This window comes from Mus musculus, chromosome 1 (assembly GCF_000001635.26).
Source record: "Mus musculus strain C57BL/6J chromosome 1, GRCm38.p6 C57BL/6J".
In the NCBI taxonomy this organism is placed as follows: domain Eukaryota; kingdom Metazoa; phylum Chordata; class Mammalia; order Rodentia; family Muridae; genus Mus; species Mus musculus.
The window spans coordinates 119579095-119598540 of record NC_000067.6 but is presented as its reverse complement, the minus strand read 5'-3'; the positions used below and the strand labels follow the sequence as shown (position 1 = coordinate 119598540).

Below are 19446 nucleotides of genomic sequence, written 5' to 3'. Positions count from 1 at the left end.
GGATGATCCATGAGAGTCTTCTCTTTTTCTCTTGCTCTTAGCTTGTTAATATCTGAAATCTAATGAGATTCGGTGGCCATCTCAAGGGTTGGGTCGGCTTTTTGTGCAGCCAGTTCTTCCTGCATGGTGGTGGGTCAGCAGTGGTTGGTGATTGTTTCCAGTCTGTCCTATGTACTCTTTCACTGGGATTGGCTTAACTAACTATAGGATACTCTGCTTGCGATCGTTGGGTATATTTTATTTCAGTTCCAGGTAATTTTGCAGTTACAATCAAAGAGGATTTCTCTCCTTGTTTGATCCTTTTTAAACTTTCCTTTCCTTTTTGTCCTTGTGGGAATCTGTCTGATACAGGGTACTTTAGGTGTATTCACATACACATACCAAAGGTGAGGTCTACAAATGTCAAGTTATAGTATTTATTTAAGACTTTTTAAAAGTTTCAATTTTGCCGGGCAGTGGTGGTGCACGCCTTTAATCCCAGGACTTGGGAGGCAGAGACAAGCGGATTTCTGAGTTCAAGGCCAGCGTGGTCTACAGAGTGAGTTCCAGGACAGCCAGGGCTACACAGAGAAACCCTGCCTCGAAAAACTAAAAAAAAAAATAAGTTTCAATTTCATGCTGAAGATAACAGCCCTGGCAAGCAGTTATGTTCCATAATGTGCCACTGAAGCCCATTATCACACAAAAATACTGATGAGTCTTCAACTGTAAAAGAACTGTCTTAATGTATGCATATCTTAATTGCAAGTGAGAATCTGATTAGTTAACATCCTGTGTTATGCTGTCTTTATTTAATTCCATTTTAATGAGTACATATTTAAATCTGTTTAATTTGATTTGCTAGGCACTACCAATTTCTTTGATGTAGACTTTAAAGAGAATATTGAATTTGAGATTCAAGAAAAATGAAATATCTTGGAGCTGTGTGTCCTCTCCTTTTATAATGGTTCTACTGAGACCTCCTTTGCTGAAATGGAGTAGAGATGGCCCTAAAAACTGATGAGCCTCAGAGTACGTTAGCAGAGCATGGAACTGAACCACAGCTGACATGTCTTAGAGCTACTGATTCTTACCCTTAATGTAGCGTGCATTCTACCTCTTTCTTTGTTTCTGCATGCTTAGATTTCAAAGAATATAAAACAGTCCTCCTGTAGAAAGTGGGAATAAAATTTGGAAACTGATTACTGCATTGAGAAGCACAGAGTACGGAACATCTCTCTGGCAGATAATTTGGAGCCAATTTAATTGAGCCTCATTTCCTGTTACAGTCTTCAGCTTTTTTTTCCTGGCATCCTAAATGAAACTGCTCACTAGGTGAATGATGTGATGTGTTAGTAACTTAGAATCTATACTTCACATCACTTGGAATCCACAGTGTTTATTTACAACAAGAAGCCAGCAGACAGTGGTGTGTGCTTGAGAGGCTGAGGCCTGGAACTTGAGTCCAGCCTGAGCAACCTAATCTCCAAACAAAATAAAGCCTGTAATCCCAGGGCGTGGGAAGAATCATGCACTTGGGTGGATTGTGATTCCAGGCCCAACCCTATCAAAAGACAAAAAGAAATAGAACTGAGAAAATCTTGTATCTGTAAACCAGATCATATGCCTAATTTAATTTCTAAATTGTTAGAGACTCTAAATCAAGGGTTATGAATTTGGCTTGTATTTGGAATGATGGTTTTCCCTTTGTGATTATGTAACATGTGCTGCCCTTGTGTTACTTTATAAGTTTGGCTTTTGAGCTAGGGCAGGTGTTTTCTTTCTACTGGAGGACTCTTGTCACTCTGTTCAAACCTGCATGTTGCATGTGGATGCATGTCTGCTGTCTACTTCTCCTGTGCTTGTGATTCTTTTGTTTGTATGTGTGCCTGTTGCACTTCAGTTTGTGCTCCTATGAGTTTTGATTGCAGAAAGTACAGTGATTTTTGTTAATTTAGTCTAAGCCACCCTGAACAAGCCCAGTCTCCTGTGATTGTTGTTTGATTTGGAGCACTGATAGAAACTTGTTTGATGTCTGAGGGCAGTTTTTTTAATGCTCCTGGATTCTGTTTCCTGGATTATAACTTTTTACAATTGTGTAATTTTAGAGATCATTTTTAAATTCTTCTTTTTCCATAAGTTTTTGTTCTTCAGTAGAATATTTTCAAATATTTGAATAAAGCTCTACTTAGACCCCCCCCCCCCCACACACACACACACACACTAAATCAACCAACATTTGTACCTTGGAGTTCCCCAGAAACATCATGAGTAGGTATCAGTGTTTTGCCTTCTGTGACTTTATTTCATTAATTCACTTAATTCATACTGCTTTCATGTGTTCCCATTCCATGTACTTCATGTGACTATGGATTTCCTCCTCTGCTGTTCTTGAATGTTATCATCTCAGTGGTGCATGCTGATCACATCGCCTCTCTCCTTTACACATCGTGTTCTTTATTCCTATTGACTAACTGTACTCCCCACTCCTCAACCATCTAGGCTCTCTGCTACCAGTGACCGCTGCCAACGTGGTGGAAACCAGTGGAACCCAAGGGCCTTGCCCCCACCCCAGACTGCATATAGAAACTACACTGACTTTGTACATGAGCATAATGTGAAGAATGCAGGAGCCCATCATGACGCTCAGTTATCTGGCCGTGCAGCCATGACCGAGATATGAGTTGTTACACCTTTTAGGCCGTGGAACTCTTGTCATCTAGGTCAATAATGTATTTTGTGGCATTTATATAGAGGACTGATTTCATTAGGTGTATTGGAAAGAATTTGTTTCCTACTGAGTCACTAGTTACACAATGCTATGATTGACTTCTGTCTGCTGTGGAAGGGAAGAGGATCTGAAGAAGCCGTGAGCTGTCACTCACATGGCAGATGTTGCTGTGTTGAAAGGGTGTGCATAGCACTGTGTCCTCGGGAAGGGTTTTCAATGTTAGCATTTAACACATCACTCAAAACATCTCTCAGGGGATTCATGTTTATGACAAACTGTCAGTTGTCATCCACATGCCATCTAAGTAAGACTGAGTTTTAAAGGTTAAGACATAAAATGTACACCCAAAAGGAACCATATTCAGTCATGGTGCCTCAGCCTTTTGTGGTGCTATAGTAATACTCTTCTCATATGCTACTCTCTAAAGTGGCCCATGCCTTCATTTCAGCTAAGAGCCTGCGGTTTAATAAAAATTATTATAATATTTTTTTCTTAACAAACATTTTATTACCACAGCTGTAGAAAATGCAATAACAGCATGGTTCATGTAGAGAGATATGTCTGAAAGGTTTCTTTGGGTGGTTAACTTAGAGTTAACGTGAATGGTTACCTTACTAGCAGGTGGTTATACCAAATGCAAGGTGGAAAGCTTTCCTTGTTACTCTTTTCTCAATGAAGTCCTTGACAGATCATCCGAGTTTGTATCACCCTCATAATCTGACCCATACAACCTTTAAAATAAAATTCTGAAGTCAAAGTCTTACCATTTTTGAGATGGATTACCTGTATAATTCAGGCTCTTTGGTTTAATTCACAAATTAGCTGGAAAAGTACATGATGATTGACACACTAGGAAGAGAGAAACAAAAACAGTATTTCCTCTTTTACAATTATTTTTAATTTTAGAAAAATTTCTGAACTTTAAGCTGTATAAGGAGAAATGAGAAGGGTTATATTCAGAACTGTTAATGCTTGGAAATAATAAAGCTTTGTTATATTTAACCTGTCCTGCTTAACTCAGAGGTTGGCTTCATCCTATAGGTTCTCTCTTCAGAGGGCTTTGACAGAAGTCTGCTGTTGTAGATACAGTAGGGCTTGTCACTAGAAGACAGGTGGCTAACCAAAAATATTTAGAGCATGAAATTCATAGGCAAATCTTGATCTGATTTTTTTATTATATAAGAGAATCATTGCTTAAATATACTGTAGATGTAAGATGGATATTCAAAATTTTAGTATATCCTACAGAAAAGCAGATGCATATCTTAAATATCTCCAAGACTCACCATCTAGTATGCTCTAAAGACAATACTAATGTACAACGCTCTGAGGGTTTTTTGTTTTGTTTGTAGCTCAGATTATAACTAAGTGTTGTCTATGATGTTTTCTTTCCTTTTTATCTTTAAGACTTGTTTATTCTTGTTTACTTTATGTGAATGGATGTTTGCCTGCATGTATGTATGTATGTCCATTAGTATGTTGCCTCCAGAGGCCAGAAGAGGGTATTGGAGCCCCTGAAACTAGAGTTGTGGATGGTTGTGGCTGACACATAAATGCAGGGAATTGAACCTGCATCCTCCAGAAGAGGTCATAATGCTGAACTATCACTCCAGCCTTTTTTTTTTTTTCCTTAAAAGTGTTTATTTAGATCATAACATTTTAAACACAGAAGCTCTGCTTTGTGCCATAAGAATATTTAGTTGATATGAATAGCATTTCTATAATACAACTGAGTCAGACTGAATAAAAGCTTTCCTAGTCTTGTGGCTTAGCTTTATCACATTAACTTTAATCTGAAGTTTGAAATCGGGCCTCCCACTGTGTATCTTAGCAAATGTTAATTTTAGGTGGCTTGTAACTGAGTAATGCTATCTTCAGTTTGTATTGAAAATGATCATTTTTATTAGGATTTGAAATAACCAATTGTGTTCAGTTTGAATGCTTCAGGGTCACATCATGGGTTATTCTTTCTTTGAAACCTAGTGATGAAATAATTCATTCATAAAATTTTAAAAAGGCAAAACTGGGTTGGACGTTAGAGACAGTAAAGGACAGAGAGCAGTAGAGTCATGTCTCCTAAGTGTCCTGTGTGCTTTAAGATGTCATATCAATAGGTTGAGCATCCCTGTCTAAAATCCTAAGCCTCCAGATAATTGATATAACAGTTTCACACCTGACCTCATTTGTTTCAGGTTGCACTTAAAGGCAGCAGCAAGCAAACCCAAAGTATTAGATCTGCTTAACGATCAAGCCATGTACATTAAAAACATACACGACTCCCATCCCACAAATATTTAATCTTTGTGTGTGCTTGCACTAATATTTGAAAATCTAAACTAAAATGGAAAACATTTCTGGTTCCAAGTAATTGTGATAAGGAGTATCCAGCCTGAACTGTAAATATTTGCTCTTCTGAGTGCTAGTCACAAGATGGCCGTACATTTTTCTGGAGCAGTGATATATTTACAAGTAGTTCAGCCTCAATAAATATATTGTCTCCGATATATTTCTGTTCTCATCTTACTATGTCCAATGATCAGAGCCCTAGACTTGAAGGCAGAGTGAGATGATTCAGTAGGTAAAGTCACTTGCCACCAAACCTGGCATTCTGAGTTTGATCCCTAGAGAGATTGATCCCTGGAATGCACGTGTTAGAAAATAAGGATTACCCCAAGTTGTCCTCCAGCAGCTGTGTGTGCACAAATACAAAGAAAGTAAGTTTTTAACATACACAGATTTTGAAGTTAACATGCACCTAGAAGGCTCTCAAGCTTGGGAGTTTGGAGTCAACCTGAGCAAGACAGTAAGACTCTTGTCTCAATGAAAAAATAAATAAATCTAGACTGGAGAAATAACTTCCTTCCATAAGGACCCTAATGTGGCACAGAACTCCATGTTTATGTACTGTGCAGTGTTCTGGCTACTTTTATTGAATATAATTGTAACAGTTTAATTAGATTGGTTGTGTTCTGTTGGGTTTTTATAAACAGGATGGTTAGAGAGACAGAAAATCCAGTGACCTTCAGAAACAAGCTCTGGTAATCATCGTTTTTATGGTTAAAAACATTTCTGCTGCCTGGGTAGTGGTGATGCACACTTTTAATCCCAGCACTTGGGAGGCAGAGGCAGGTGGAACTCTGAATTCAAGGACAGCCAGGGCTACACAGAAACCCTGACTTGAGGGGGGGGGGGGAAATCTGGTTGGACATGGCAGTTCATGCCTGGAAGAGAGTGAGAAAGGAAGAGTGCCATGAGTGGTAGACCCTCTGAAAAACAAAAGTCGATATTTGGGTTTTTTTTTTTAAATAACCAGTCTTTATGATCTAATTTTTCTGATCTTGAAATGGTAATCACATGCACATTTTAATTGAAGTTACAGAGTAAAAAAAAAAAACTATCCCATCCTTTGAAGATTTGAAGATTATAAAAGATTGGTTTGTTGTAGAAGAAATTCAAGAATACCCAGTTCAATTCTTTCGTGCATGCTACCCACTGCAAGCAGGAATCATTGAATGCTTTACGTCATGCAGAATGTCAAAAGAAAGAACACAGAGAGGAAGGGTTCTTGGGTCTCCTGGAGTCAGCACAAAGGATTTGATGAGGTCAGAGTGCTGTCAGGCACCAGGGCTGCTAGACATAGAGGATAAACTGATATGCTTGGGTTTTATAGCTGCTAGTGTACAGTTTGATGTCATAGCAGCTTAATTTAAATAGTGAATTGAGAGTGTTGGCACATGCCTGTAATCCCAGTACTTAGGAGGCAGGAGCAAAAGCATAATGCCAGCTTATTACATAGCAAGTTCCAGGCCAGACAAAATAAAGCCAAAAGTGTCTTTTTGCAGGGAAGTGACCTGAAGACATACACCTCAACATGCACACATACAGTAAAATTTTGGGTTGCCCACAAAAAAAGTTGAACTCCTGAGTGGGGTTAATTGGTAACATTGCCTGGGATATAAAAGTTATTGGGTAAATATACCAGGATATAAAAACATCTATCTAGAACATGATATAAAGTTCTAAGTGAAAGATTTTTTAGGGTGAATATACATGCCCACCCCCAATGCTGGTTGTAGTACCTTGAGCCTTGCATGTAGTAAGTGCTCCATCACTTAGCCACATCCCTAGCTTATTTGGTTTTTCTGCATTACTGCACATTTGATTGATGTGGTAACGGTTTTCATTTGTTAACGTTGCTAGATAACTTTTGTATAACCCTAAGTAAATAATTTCATCTTTCCATTTTCCAAATCAGTAGCTGGGGGAGATTGAGAAGATGAATCCTGAGTCTTGACTTCCAAGGGTACTTACTGTGGAGGAGGCCAGCTTTCCTAGCATGGGACCCATCCTTCAGCTTTGGTTTCACTCCTGCTCCCTTTGCGTTCACAAGTGTGAACCAAAGAGGTTGGAAATGGTTGTTCTGTATTATCCAGCACTGATGGGCGAAACCATGGATAAGCGCAGAGGGGGCCTTCTGACCTTTAAGTCAGTAAACTCTTCTTTTCTAACCTTACTCCCAGCTATTTTCAGTTTGTTAGACATTAGGTTTGAAAGTAATGCCACATTGGATAAATTCATTTTATTTTTGAGATTAGAGTTTAGGGATTGCAAAAATAAAATGTTGGTTCCAGTACCTCTTAGTGTCTCTTACACTGTAGTTTTATTTATCATTGTGTATGTACTCCATGACCTGTGGAAGTCAGTGTACTTGGAGAGTCATTTCTCTCTCCTACCTTTATGTGGTTTCTAGATTAACCTCAGGTTACCAGGCTTGCAAGGCAAGTTTCTTTGCCTACTGAGACATCTTGTCAGCCCTTCATGCATTTTAATATGAATTATTCCACAATATTAATTATATCTTCTATCCAGAACATTATGAGCACTCATATGTAAAATGCTTTGACCTAAAAGATGAAACATTAAGCTTTGGAACATGGATCTCCACAATGTAGAAATTATGGCATCGTGGCCAGAAAATAGGCAGGTTAAACGTTCTTGCCACCAGCCTAGTGAGCGGAGTTTGATCCCTGGGACCAACTCATACAGGTTGTCCTCTGGTACCACACACACATGTACACAGATTAATTTTAAAAAAAAAAAAACACGTGAAGCACATCACTTTCTATGTAAAATGTATTAAACTTCATTTTTTTCCATTCATTCTTGTCTATTGTTAATACTTGTACAGTTTGGGATAATGAAACAGAACTTGTAAAGAGGAATTTTTTTTTAAGATTGAAAAACATTATATAGCCGGGCGTGGTGGCGCACGCCTTTAATCCCAGCACTCGGGAGGCAGAGGCAGGCGGATTTCTGAGTTCGAGGCCAGCCTGGTCTGAAAAGTGAGCTCCAGGACAGCCAGGGCTACACAGAGAAACCCTGTCTCAAAAAACCAAAAAAAAAAAAAACATTATATGACTTTAGTACTGAGAGTTTAGAACATATGTTCCTGTTCTTCTGAAGGAATTGTTCTCATGAACTTTTTTTTAACTGATTAATTTCCTATGGTTGTGTTCCCAAAGCGCTGCTGGCTATGGCCTCAGTTGGAGGTGGTAGAGGTTGAGTGAACTTTTTACCATGTGCTCTTGACAGCTAGCCAGCATTGTGTTTATATTGGCAGGGAAAAGATGACCTGACCTGGAGAGCAACATTCTCCAAGGATTGGGACCGAAGACTTCTTGTGTGCACCATAATGAATTTGTGCCTTGCCTTTAAACATAGGCTTAACAGCTATAACTCTATTTGTTGTTGTTGTTGGGGGAATGGGTACTTTTATCTCATTCTACTAAAGAATAATGTACATGCATCAATTTGTAGCTAGGAGTTACAACAAAATGCATATTCTTAATAATATCTTGCTACAGATGCCTAATCTTTGTTAATAAAGTAAGGGTGACTAGTAGGAAGGGGTTTGCTGGCTGGCCTTATAGTGTGGTTTTCTTGAGAGGTCATGCAAAGTACTCCAGAGTGTCGTGGGCCATTTTTACCTAATAGTCCAGCCAGGGCTTCATATGTAATTATAGACTCAAGGAGTTTGAGGATCTAAGTTTAACAAATTGCCTTGATTCTTTCTGAGGACACCATTAGCAAGCCTCTAGTGAGTCTTTGGAAAGACTTCAAAGATTTGGATAATTATGAGTATCTAGGTTATCAAACAAATTTCACAATCCTGTTGAAGCAGTAACATGAAAATATGGTGATACATGGCTTTAGAGATCCTAGCACCTGGGAGATAGAAGAAGGAAGGTGCCGAGTTCCAGGTCATCCTCTGCTACCTAGTGTGTGAATTCCCGCTAGTCTGAGCTACATGAGACCCTACTTCAAAAAAAGGAAAAGGTAGTGATTCTTGGCTGAGAGTGAATGGACTGAGGAGGTCTAGGGAGTCATTTTGTTTGTCTATTTTGGTTTTGGTGGTTTTTTTTTTTTTTTTTTTCAAGACAGAGTTTCTCTGTGTAGCCCTGGCTGTCCTGGAACTCACTTTGTAGACCAGGCTGGCCTCGAACTCAGAAATCCACCTGCCTTTGCTCCCGAGTGCTGAGATTGAAGCAAGGTTTTGCTCTATGTCCTTGGCTGTCCTGGAACTCACTTTCTAGACCAGGCTGGGCTTGAAGTCACAGAAATCGACCTGCCTCTGCCTCCCAAGTACTGGAGTTAAAGGTGTGCACCATCACCGCCTAGCTTCATTTTATGGCTTTAAATGAAAGAAAGGTCTTTGGAAATCATAGTTTTAGGGGTTTTTTTGAGGTGGGGGTCTCTATATAGTCCTGGCTGTCCTGGAACTCACTGTGTCGAGCAGTAGTTCTCAGCCTTTGTAGTCAGATACCAAGTATTTACATTAGGATTCATAACAATAACAAAATTATGAGGTAGTGACAAAATAATTTTATGGTTGGGGGGGTCACTACAACATGAAGTGTATTAAAGGGTCACAGTATTGGGAAGGTTTAAAACCACTGATGTAGAACAAGCTGGTCTTGAACTCACAGTGATCTGCCTACCTCAACCTACCAAGTATTAGGATTAAGGCATGTACCACCCTGTGCAGCTCTTGATACCTTTTAGAAAAATATTCTTGTGTGCAAGTGTGGGGATCCATTCCATGACACACAGATGGAGGTCAGGGCAACTTTTGGGAGTTGTTTCTCTCCTTATAAACTTATATGGCTTCCAGGGATCAAACTCAAGTCATCAGGTTTGCAAGGCAAGTGCTTTGCCTTTTGAGCCATATCTGTCCATATTTAAACAGCCACCAGAACACCTCTTTGGTCCTCCCTTTTATTCACACTCACTTTTTTTGCATGCCCTAAATTTTCTTGTCCTCTGTTCAATTCTCGTCAAATCCAGCTGTGCCTCTAGATCAGTGGTTCTCAGGGGTCATATCAGATACATTATGAGTCATAACTAGCAGAATTATACGTATGAATTTACAGCAAAAGTAATTTCATTTTGGGGGTCATCACAACATGAACTAGATATTAAGGGGTTGCAGCATTGGGAAGATTGAAAACCCATGGTCTACTGCCTCATATCTTTGTTCACTAATATCCGTGGAAGAGGAAGTTCACATGTTTTTGACAGTGGCTGTTATGGTTTGTATATGCTTGGCCAGGGAGTGGCACTATTAGAAAGTGTGGCCCTGTTGGAGTAGGTGTGTCACTGTGGGTGTGGGCTTTAAAACCCTTATCCAAATGCCTGGAAGCCAGTATTCTGCTAGCAGCTCAGATGAACATGTAGAACTCGCAACTCCTCCTGTACCATGCCTGCCTGGTTTCTACCATGTTCCCGCCTTGATACTGTACTGAACCTCTGAACCTATAAGCCATTCCAGTTAAATTTTGTCCTTTATAAGATCTACCTTGATCATGGTGTCTGTTCACAGCAGTAAAACCCTAAGAGAGTGGCTTTCCAGTAGATGATGCTATGCTGTCTTGATCACCATGTTCTGTGTTCATTTAGTAAGGAGTAGAAAGAACCCTGTCTCTAGGAAATCCATATAGTGGTGCCACATGTTCTAGTAATAGTAATAGTAATACCACTTCTGCCAAATCGGTTTGGTTGGTTCACAGGTGATCTCCATAGTCAGCTCACAGTGGATTTATTAGCACTGACAGCAGTTGACTTTCTTCCCCACAAAAAGCTTTCTTCATTTAGGGACACCACTCTTGTCTCCTAACCTCTGTAACATTTTAGTTCCCCTTGCTAGTTCCCATCCTCTGTCTGACCCTATAAAATGGGTCCTTTAGTACCTTTTTTGTATCAACTCACTCTGGGTAATTTCATCTAGTGTAATGATATTAAAGGCCATCTCTGGGGTGAAGGAGATGGATGATTCAGTGAGTAAAGTGCTTGCTGTCTACACAGGAGAAAACTGAGTTTTGATCACAACATCCACATAAAATCAGGTCACAATGGTATGTGCCTAAAACTTCAGTGCTGGAGAAATGGAGGCAGAGACGCTAAGGAAGAAGCTAAGCTAAGTGAGAGACCCTGTCTTAGAAGCTAAACTGAACAGTGTCTGGTGGTGTCCTCTGGCCTCTCACACATGTCCATATACCACACACAACAAATGAAAAGATAATGTACATGCTTGCAGTTTTTCGTTTATACCATGAGCGTGGGCTTGATTTCTATATGTATATATCCTACTGCGTATGTGACATGTTTTTACTTAATTATCTATTGTAAGCCTGACATTGAAAACAAAGTTGGAGCAATGTTAGGCTTACTGAGCAGTTGCAAGAATGATGCTGACAGCTCTCACAGCCCTCATTTTTGTTTTACTTGATGCTAATGTCCCTCTTGACACTAAAAATTGTAAAAACTAAAATTAGGGTTGGGGAGATTCATTGGCACTTGTCTTAGTTAGGGTTTTGCTGCTATGAAGAGACACCATGACCAAGGCAACTCCTGTAAGGACAATATTTAATTGGGGCTGGCTTATATGTTCAGAGGTTCAGTCCATTATCAAGGATCCAGAACATGGCAGCATCCAGGCCGAATGGTGCAGGAGGAGCTGAGAGTTCTGCATCTTCATCTGAAAGCTATTAGCAGAATACTGCTAGGACTAGGGTATTAAAGCCCACACCCACAGTGACACACCTACTCCATCAAGGCCACACCTCCTAATAGTGCCACTCCCTGTTCTAAGCATACACAAACCATCACAGTAGTGTTTGCCTTGCTAGCATGAAAGCATGGGGTCAGTTTCAAGAAGCCATGTTTCTAAAAATGTAGTATAATCGGTCGCAGTTGTCGGCCCACTGCTGGAAAAGTGAAGATGAAAAGATCCTGGTGCTCCTCACAGCTTATTTAGATCACCCACTAGCCTCTACACAAGCAGTGTGCACACACGCAGAAAAACCCTAAAATGAACATTGCCACTGTCTAAGCTGAACAGGATTTAGGTTTTGCTAGTCTGCCCAAATGTTCCAGGGTATAATCGAAGGTTCCATGTTGTATTTAGTCCCCTTGAGTTGGTGATGTTTTGTGTTTTTAATGGTACTTGAGAGAGGACTTGCCAGGTTCATCACAGAATGTCCTTGAGTTTGGGCTTTTGCATGTGATTAGATTGAAGCCATGGATTTGAAGGGGAGATGCTGGGATGATACTATGACATCCTGGATTTAAGAGATAATAAATTAAACAGTTGGTCTCTTGATGTCATTATTTTTCCCATCGCTACAGATTTTCCTGCCTTAATAAATCATAGTTCTCACTTTCCTGTTGCCAACCCTGGGCTGGAGCTTTTGAATCAAAAACAGTGGTGGGCAGAGTGTCCTACCAATTCCATGCATGTTATTAGTCACCTTTGCTCCTCTTTGTATTCTTACAGAGAAATTCTATGAGTTCTCCAAAATCCACCCAATCCACCACTCGCTACCATCTCTCCTACTGCCACCCTGCTTCAGTTTATTGTCAGTAGTATCCACTTACCAGTAGAATCCCTCTTCCCATGGCCCTTTCTTTTAAAATCAATGGTTGGATCTTCCAACCATTGTTCTCTTATTAGTTTGATTTTTCTCTTCAGTAGCCACACCAGCCATAACATAGACTACCCTCTGCTCAAACCGTCTAGTATTCTCAGCGCCAACTAAAACAAATCCTTCCCTTAGTACACTTGGCTTCTCCCTCTTCTGATTCTCCGCCCGTCCCTGATCTTGTTACTTGCCTCCTCATCTCCTACCATCTCCTGCTTGTACTTCATTGCTAAATGCCACTCAGACCTTAAAGCTCATAGAGTCCATTCCAGCAGCACCAGGCTTGGTTGGTTTCTTTGAATATTTTTGATCTTTGAAATTTTCTTATATAATCCCACTCCTAGAATCCCTCTTCCCATGGCCCTCTCTTTTAAAATCATAACCTACAGTGTTTAATTAGGTTTGCTTGTATGAGTCTCTGGGGTTGCTTACTGGATAATGAGAAAATTAACTGGAGGCTGCATCCCAAAGAGTGAGTGCCTCTCCCTTCCTCAGCAGCCACTCATTACCAACAGCTCCACAGCTGGACGAGCTGTTGTGAACTCTCCCATCCATGGTGGAATGTTGACTGCAGGTAACCACAGCTCCTGTGAGTTGTTGAGTTTAACTGCTGTGTAGTGACCAGAAGACAGCATTTTACAGCACACTTCTCCATGCTCTGTTTCCTCCATCCTCCCTGACCCCTGTTCCACAACATTGCCTGAGCCTGGGGATGGGGGAGCTGTCTAGATGTTCTATTTAAGCCACACACTCAACAACCACTTACTCTTAGCACTCTGACCAGTTACGAATCTCTGTATTCACCACTACCCACTACAAAAATAAGCTACTCTAAGGTTGAAACAACACTAATCTATGGGTATAAATAAACACAAATATTTAGAAGGCAGCTAAGAACATGCCCATTTAGCAAACTAACAGTAGGTTCTCAGGGTCTATGATTCCATCAGCTTTGGGTTTCTGACCAGGTTTACACATGAAATTCTTCTGTGGAACAGGCCCAAGATCTGATCAGAAATAGGTTGTTACCCCCAAAACATAACACTGTTAAACTAATGGGCATACCTTGTGTAGTGAATCAGTATGTAGCATGCAAGGTGTGCCAGTGGGTAAAACCTTAGATGACTTTTCTCCCCTAGTGATAGCTACATAGTGCCTCTGGCACTGTAAGCCAGCCAGCAGAAAGGAGGGTCCCAGGTCAGTGCCAGCTTTATTTCTCAGAGCCTTGCAACCTGAGTGTGTGGTGTCTTCAACAAAGGGGTCTAGAGCATTGCCAAGAGCAATGGCAAAAGCCGATATTGTTCTGCAGAGGGGGAGGGGGAGGGGAAGGGGGAGGTTCTGGCCCTTCCTGACCAACAACTCAGTAGGGAGGCATCTTGCACCAGGACTTCTCAGTAATCTTTCCTGACCATTCTGAAATAATCGTGTGCACCTTGACCTTCCCTAGTCCCTTTCACCCTTTTTTCTCCTCACTTCATCATCTTACACAGTATATTTAGGGATTTCTGATCTATATTCACTAGATTGTCAATTCCATTAAAGGAAAGCATTTGCTTGTCTAGAGAATATAAACTTTGTATATAATCCTTGGATGGATGACTGAACGGATGCCATGCAAAATATACTCAAACTCTTTGTCTTTCAAGAAATTTACAAGCTGGGGACAAGCAGCTTTACAAATGCCTGATATAAATATATGCCACTAGAAAAACAAGGCCTTTTAGAAAATTAAGAGCTTGAAGTTAGGTAGGCTCTGAAGTCATTGCAGACTGAAGTCTGTAGTAAGAAAAAAATAATTTTTTTACAATTTTGTTTTTCTAGAAAAAACAAAACCTTTGCAAAATGCAAGGTGTGTGTAGTTTTTTTTAAACATTTTTAAAATAAGCTTACTTATATATAAATACACTGTAGCTGTCTTCAGACACTCCAGAAGAGGGCATCTGATCCTGTTACATATGGTTGTGAGCCACCATGTGGTTTCTGGGATTTGAACTCAGGACTTCTGAAAGAACAGTCAATGCTCTTAACCGCTCAGCCATCTCTCCAGCCCAAGGTGTGTATAGTTGAGGAATGATGAAATAGTTGAGGAAAGTTGTATAAATGGTGGTGATACATGTTATTTTTTCAAAAGACAGCTCAGAGATCTTTAATTCAGCCTGAGCATCACACAGGTTGTGTACCACTTCATGCCAGCCTTGGTGGGGCCTAGAGTGGAGAGTAATAGAATCCAATAGAAGTTCTGATCTAGAAAGATGGCTGTGGAAAGACTGGATGGCGTACACAGCACAGCAGCAGAAACAAGGAATGTTTCCTCCCTCTGCCATCCTCCTCTCTCCACCACCTCTGTCTTACACACACACACATACACACACATACATACACGCACACGCACACACACTGCTCTCAACCATTTAGAAGGCAAGCTCGGTGTATGCTTCTAATGAAGGAAGAAGAAGCAGTTAAATATCTTGAGATAATGGTCCCAGCCTTTAAAGAAGTTAACCAAACCATGTATGTTTGTATACATATTCCTTTTAAAAGAAGAAAAGACTTACCAACCTACAACCTGCCCACTAGGGTAGGCTACACAGCCTGTAGGCCCCTGGATCTGTTGGGCCTTGTAGACAGTATAATTTTATCTCACTTGGTAATCTACACCCTGTATCTCAACCAAGAGAAGAGAAGACACATATTTGTACATACAAACACATGTTCATAAACTGTTATAGATAGTAGCATTAGAAGTCCTAGCCAGGAGTAATGGCTCAGACATAGTCGCAGAACTTTTTTTTTCCCCCAACATTAAACATTTGTTTGTTTTGTCATCATGTAGGTCTATACCATGTGTGTATAATGCCAGTGAATGCCATAAGAGGGCGTTCAATCCCATGAAACTGGAGTTAAAGATGGTCATTAGTCCCCATGTGTGTGCTGAGAGTAGAACCTTGGCCCTGGAGGAACAGCCAGTGCTCTTAACCACTGTGCCATCTCTCAGGCCCCAAAACTTGTTTTGTTTTGTTTTGTTTTTGAGTCAGGGTTTCTCTGTGTAGCCCTGGCTGTCCTGGAACTCACTTTATAGACCAGACTGGTCTCGAACTCAGAAATTGAAAGAACCTAGTGGGGAAACCCCCACTCAACTCCCGATTCGGTGTGCACCCAAGAATCATGAACAAACAGACCGTCTTGATGTAAAAACATGAAGTAGTTTAATGGCGGAGCTCCTGGTTGAAACATATCTCACGCAGGAAACAGTGGATTCAACCAGGAGGCTTGGAAGCTAGGGGGTTTTATAGAAAAGGGGCTGGGGTTGGGGGAGGAATTGGTGCGGCTTCACATGATTGGTCCATTTAAACATCAGCGGACTGTACATGCAGATAACATTTAACTTAGGTCAGAAAGGCCTAAGGAGACGCCGGGCCTGTCTGGCATGTCATTCTCTTTATCTTTATGGCCAAGCAGCCTCAGGAATGTCTTAACAAGGGGGCTGCCCGGGCATGTCCTGGCCTGTTCTGCTATGTTCTCAGCCCCAGGTTTCAAAGCTCACAAACAACTCTTTGGGCTATTTGACATAAATTACGTGAATCACAGGTCTCAAGTTTTATTTTCTTTCAAAATCCACCTGCCTCTGCCTCCCAAGTGCTGGGATTAAAGGCGTGCGCCACCACCCAGCAACTTGTGTTCTTAAATACTTTGTTTGTTCCACAGACAATATGGATTAACCTGATTGCTTCCTCTTGATTAAATCTTGGTTATAAATTATTAATAAGATCTGTGATGTGCCTATAATTCAGCCAACCAGGACCCTTGATGTCACTGTGTCCCATCACTGGCATTAGATTACTTGGTTATAATGGTCAAAGTAATATATAGCAGGTTGGTTGGTTGGTTTTGGTTTTGGAGATAGGGTTTCTCTGTGTCCTTGACTGTCATGCAGGGTTAGTTTGAATACATTTGACTTTTTTTCTTTTTTTAAGAATTTATGTGTGTAAGTGGTGTGGTAAATCTCCTCCCAAATATGCCCTGGCAATGAAAATACGACACAGTTAATATGATTACATGCTGTGCACACAGATTGGGCAGATCTCCCACTACACTACCATCTTCCCCATCTATGAGACCCCTTAGAACTTGCGGTTTCTCCAGGCCTTGTGCTTGTGCTCCGCTTTTCTCCTTCTTCCTCCTCTGTGTCTTCTCCCTCATCCATTTTCTCCTTCTCCCCCACACCTTCTGCTCCACCTTCCCTTTTATCTGCCCAATCATCAGCTCTCCTTTATTTTACAAATTAAGATGGGAAGCAGGTTTACAGGAAATCACCTGAGTGCTGACTCATTCCTGTTCACAACCCCTCACAGGAGAATGGAATTAACATCAAGTATAGTTAGCCCCAGGACTATCCACACCATGTAAGTGTCTGTTTGCAGTTTTGTATGAATGTGCACCATGTACATGCCTGCTGCCTGAAGAGTCAGAAGAGACAGATCCCCTACAACTGGAGTTACTGATGGTCATGAACCACCATGTGGGCTGGGAATTGAACACAAGTCCTCTGCAAGAGCAACAAGTGATCTTAAATACTAAGCCATCTGTCCAGTCCATATATCGATCAAGTTTTACATTCTCAAGTTAACCTGTGTTTATAATAAATTTACCACATGCATTGTATTAATATTCTGTCCCTCAAAAATATAACCTAGGGCCAGCAAGATCACTCAGGTAAAGGCATATGCTGCCAAACCCAACAACCTGAGTCCAACCTCCAGCATCCAAATGGTGGGAGGAGGGAACTGACTCCCATACAGATTCCACACCTGCTCCATGGCGCGCACACAGTAAACAAGTTAAAATGTAATTTAAAAAGAAAGAAATAAAAGTAATGTAACCTAATGGTAAAAGTTGGATATCACTTGTGATGGTGGCAAAATCATGACTGGCTAAGCATCACTCTAACCTGGTAAGTTGGTATTCTACAAGAACTTTTAAAGCTCTGTCTATTTACACGCATGACTTCATGAACTCCTTTGAACTCCTTTATTCAATTTACTATTGTTGGCCCATGACTTATCATTTGAGAAAACTGTTCAGGTTAGACTAGTGGGAATACTATCAGACTACTCTAGTACCAGTTAAGCTGTCCCCCAGATGTTTGTAGTGCTTTCTTACTTTGGTACCAGAGTTTTTGCACTCAACTGTCATCAGACATTCTTTTTTTGTTGGTTTTGTTTTGTTTTCCGAGACAGGATTTTTCTGTGTAGCTCTAGCTGTCCTGGAACTCACTCTGTAGACCAGGCTGGCCTCAAACTCAGAAATCCGCCTGCCTCTAGCCCCCAAGTGCTGGGATCAAAGGAGTGCACTAGCAAGCCTGGCCAGACATTGTTTAAGACATTGATTTTGGTGTGGTCTTTAGAACCACAGTCTGGCCGGTAGGTCTATTTTTTCCTGCCTTGGGATAAGTTGTTTGTTCTTCTCGTACGGTTTCTTTTCTGACGCTTCTCTGCATAGCTGGTGCCCTTTGAGCAGTCTGACAGAGTTTTACTTTATTGCTTGCTAAATAGTTTGGCTGTCCTTAAATCTTCTGAGGTACTTTCAAATGTGGTTTACCTGGTGATAGTTTTATGGTTTGTTAGATGTGTCTGCAACGCATAGTGCTTCTATGGGTTAGTGCTCCAGTGCTCTGTGAATTATGTTCTCACATAGTGTGGCCCAGTATGAGTATCCGACTTTCCTCTAATCCCTTTAAGTACTTCTTTCCCAGACCTTGAGGGTGCTTTTCTAACAGACAGCATCATTATGCTTCTCTCATGCCTCTGGCCATCCTCAGGATGCTGGAGAGTTTGCTCCTCTGGCACTCTCTACCTTTGATCTCTGACAGAAGCTAACAAGAGGAGAAGGATTTCTTTGGACTCCCAGTTCAGAGGAATGCAGTCCACCTCTAATGTAAGCATGCTGGCAGGAGTAGCTTGGTCCTTGGTGCTGACAAAGAAACAAAGGTGAATGCCATGCTCAGCTGGCTTTCTGCATCTTCCCGTCTTTACATTTATTATTTTTGTAATTGGTGTGCACTTTGTGTGTGAGTATGGTTGAAGGGACAAGTTCAGGTGTCTGTCCTCACCTTGCATCCTATCTAATAGAGTCTTTTATTGATCATAACACACTCTAGCCTAGCTAGCCATTGAGATGCTCCTGTCTGCTATTGTGTCTGTCCTTGTGTGGGTTCTAGGACTCCAAACTCAGGCCTATATGCCTGCAATGCAAGTGCTTTACCTGTAAGCCATCTCTCTAACCCTTTTCCCTTCTGATTCATCCTGGGACCACAGCCCATGGTCTGGTACTGGCCACATTCCAGTGTCCCTCTTCTGTTAAACTGGTCTGGAAACACACTCAAGGATACAACCAACGGTGTGCCTCATTAGTAATCCAGGTGTTTGCTCACAGATCTCTGGCTTTCTTCATCTCCCCAAACGCATCTTTTCCTGATACCTAATATAGTCATCCCCTGTCCTGCCACCTGTCCCCACCTCTGCACTGTGGCCTGAATGTGCGCTCCAGGCAGTCGTAAGGTTCACCTCTTGTTTCTTGAGTCTAGTGTTATTTCAGTTAAGAAACTAACCCATTCCCTTTTACTTCATCTTGACTGGAAAAAGTATATCCAAAAATTTTGAAAGGTGAATAAAGCCAGTTCAATAAAACTCTTCAATTAATTTTTTTAGTATTGCTTTTTTGTTTGTATTTTAATGATACATTTACTGGTGTAAGTAAACT

The 19446-nt window shown here is 40.9% G+C and overlaps 1 protein-coding gene across 6 annotated transcripts in view; it reads left to right on the top strand.

Annotated features, from left to right (window-relative positions):
* Epb41l5 (erythrocyte membrane protein band 4.1 like 5) overlaps positions 1-19446 on the top strand; it is a 104065-nt gene that overhangs the window by 50556 nt on the left and 34063 nt on the right. Inside the window, exon 17 of one of the 6 annotated variants that reach the window (XM_006529400.2) lies at positions 2482-7870. The exons of 4 other annotated variants lie outside the window; for them this stretch is intronic. In XM_006529400.2, coding sequence (XP_006529463.1) covers positions 2482-2662 — 181 coding nt within the window. In that variant the 3' untranslated portion in view covers positions 2663-7870. Of the gene's footprint in view, positions 1-2481; positions 7871-19446 lie in introns of those variants that run through there. One more of the 6 variants, NM_001113416.1, reaches the window with a different exon arrangement.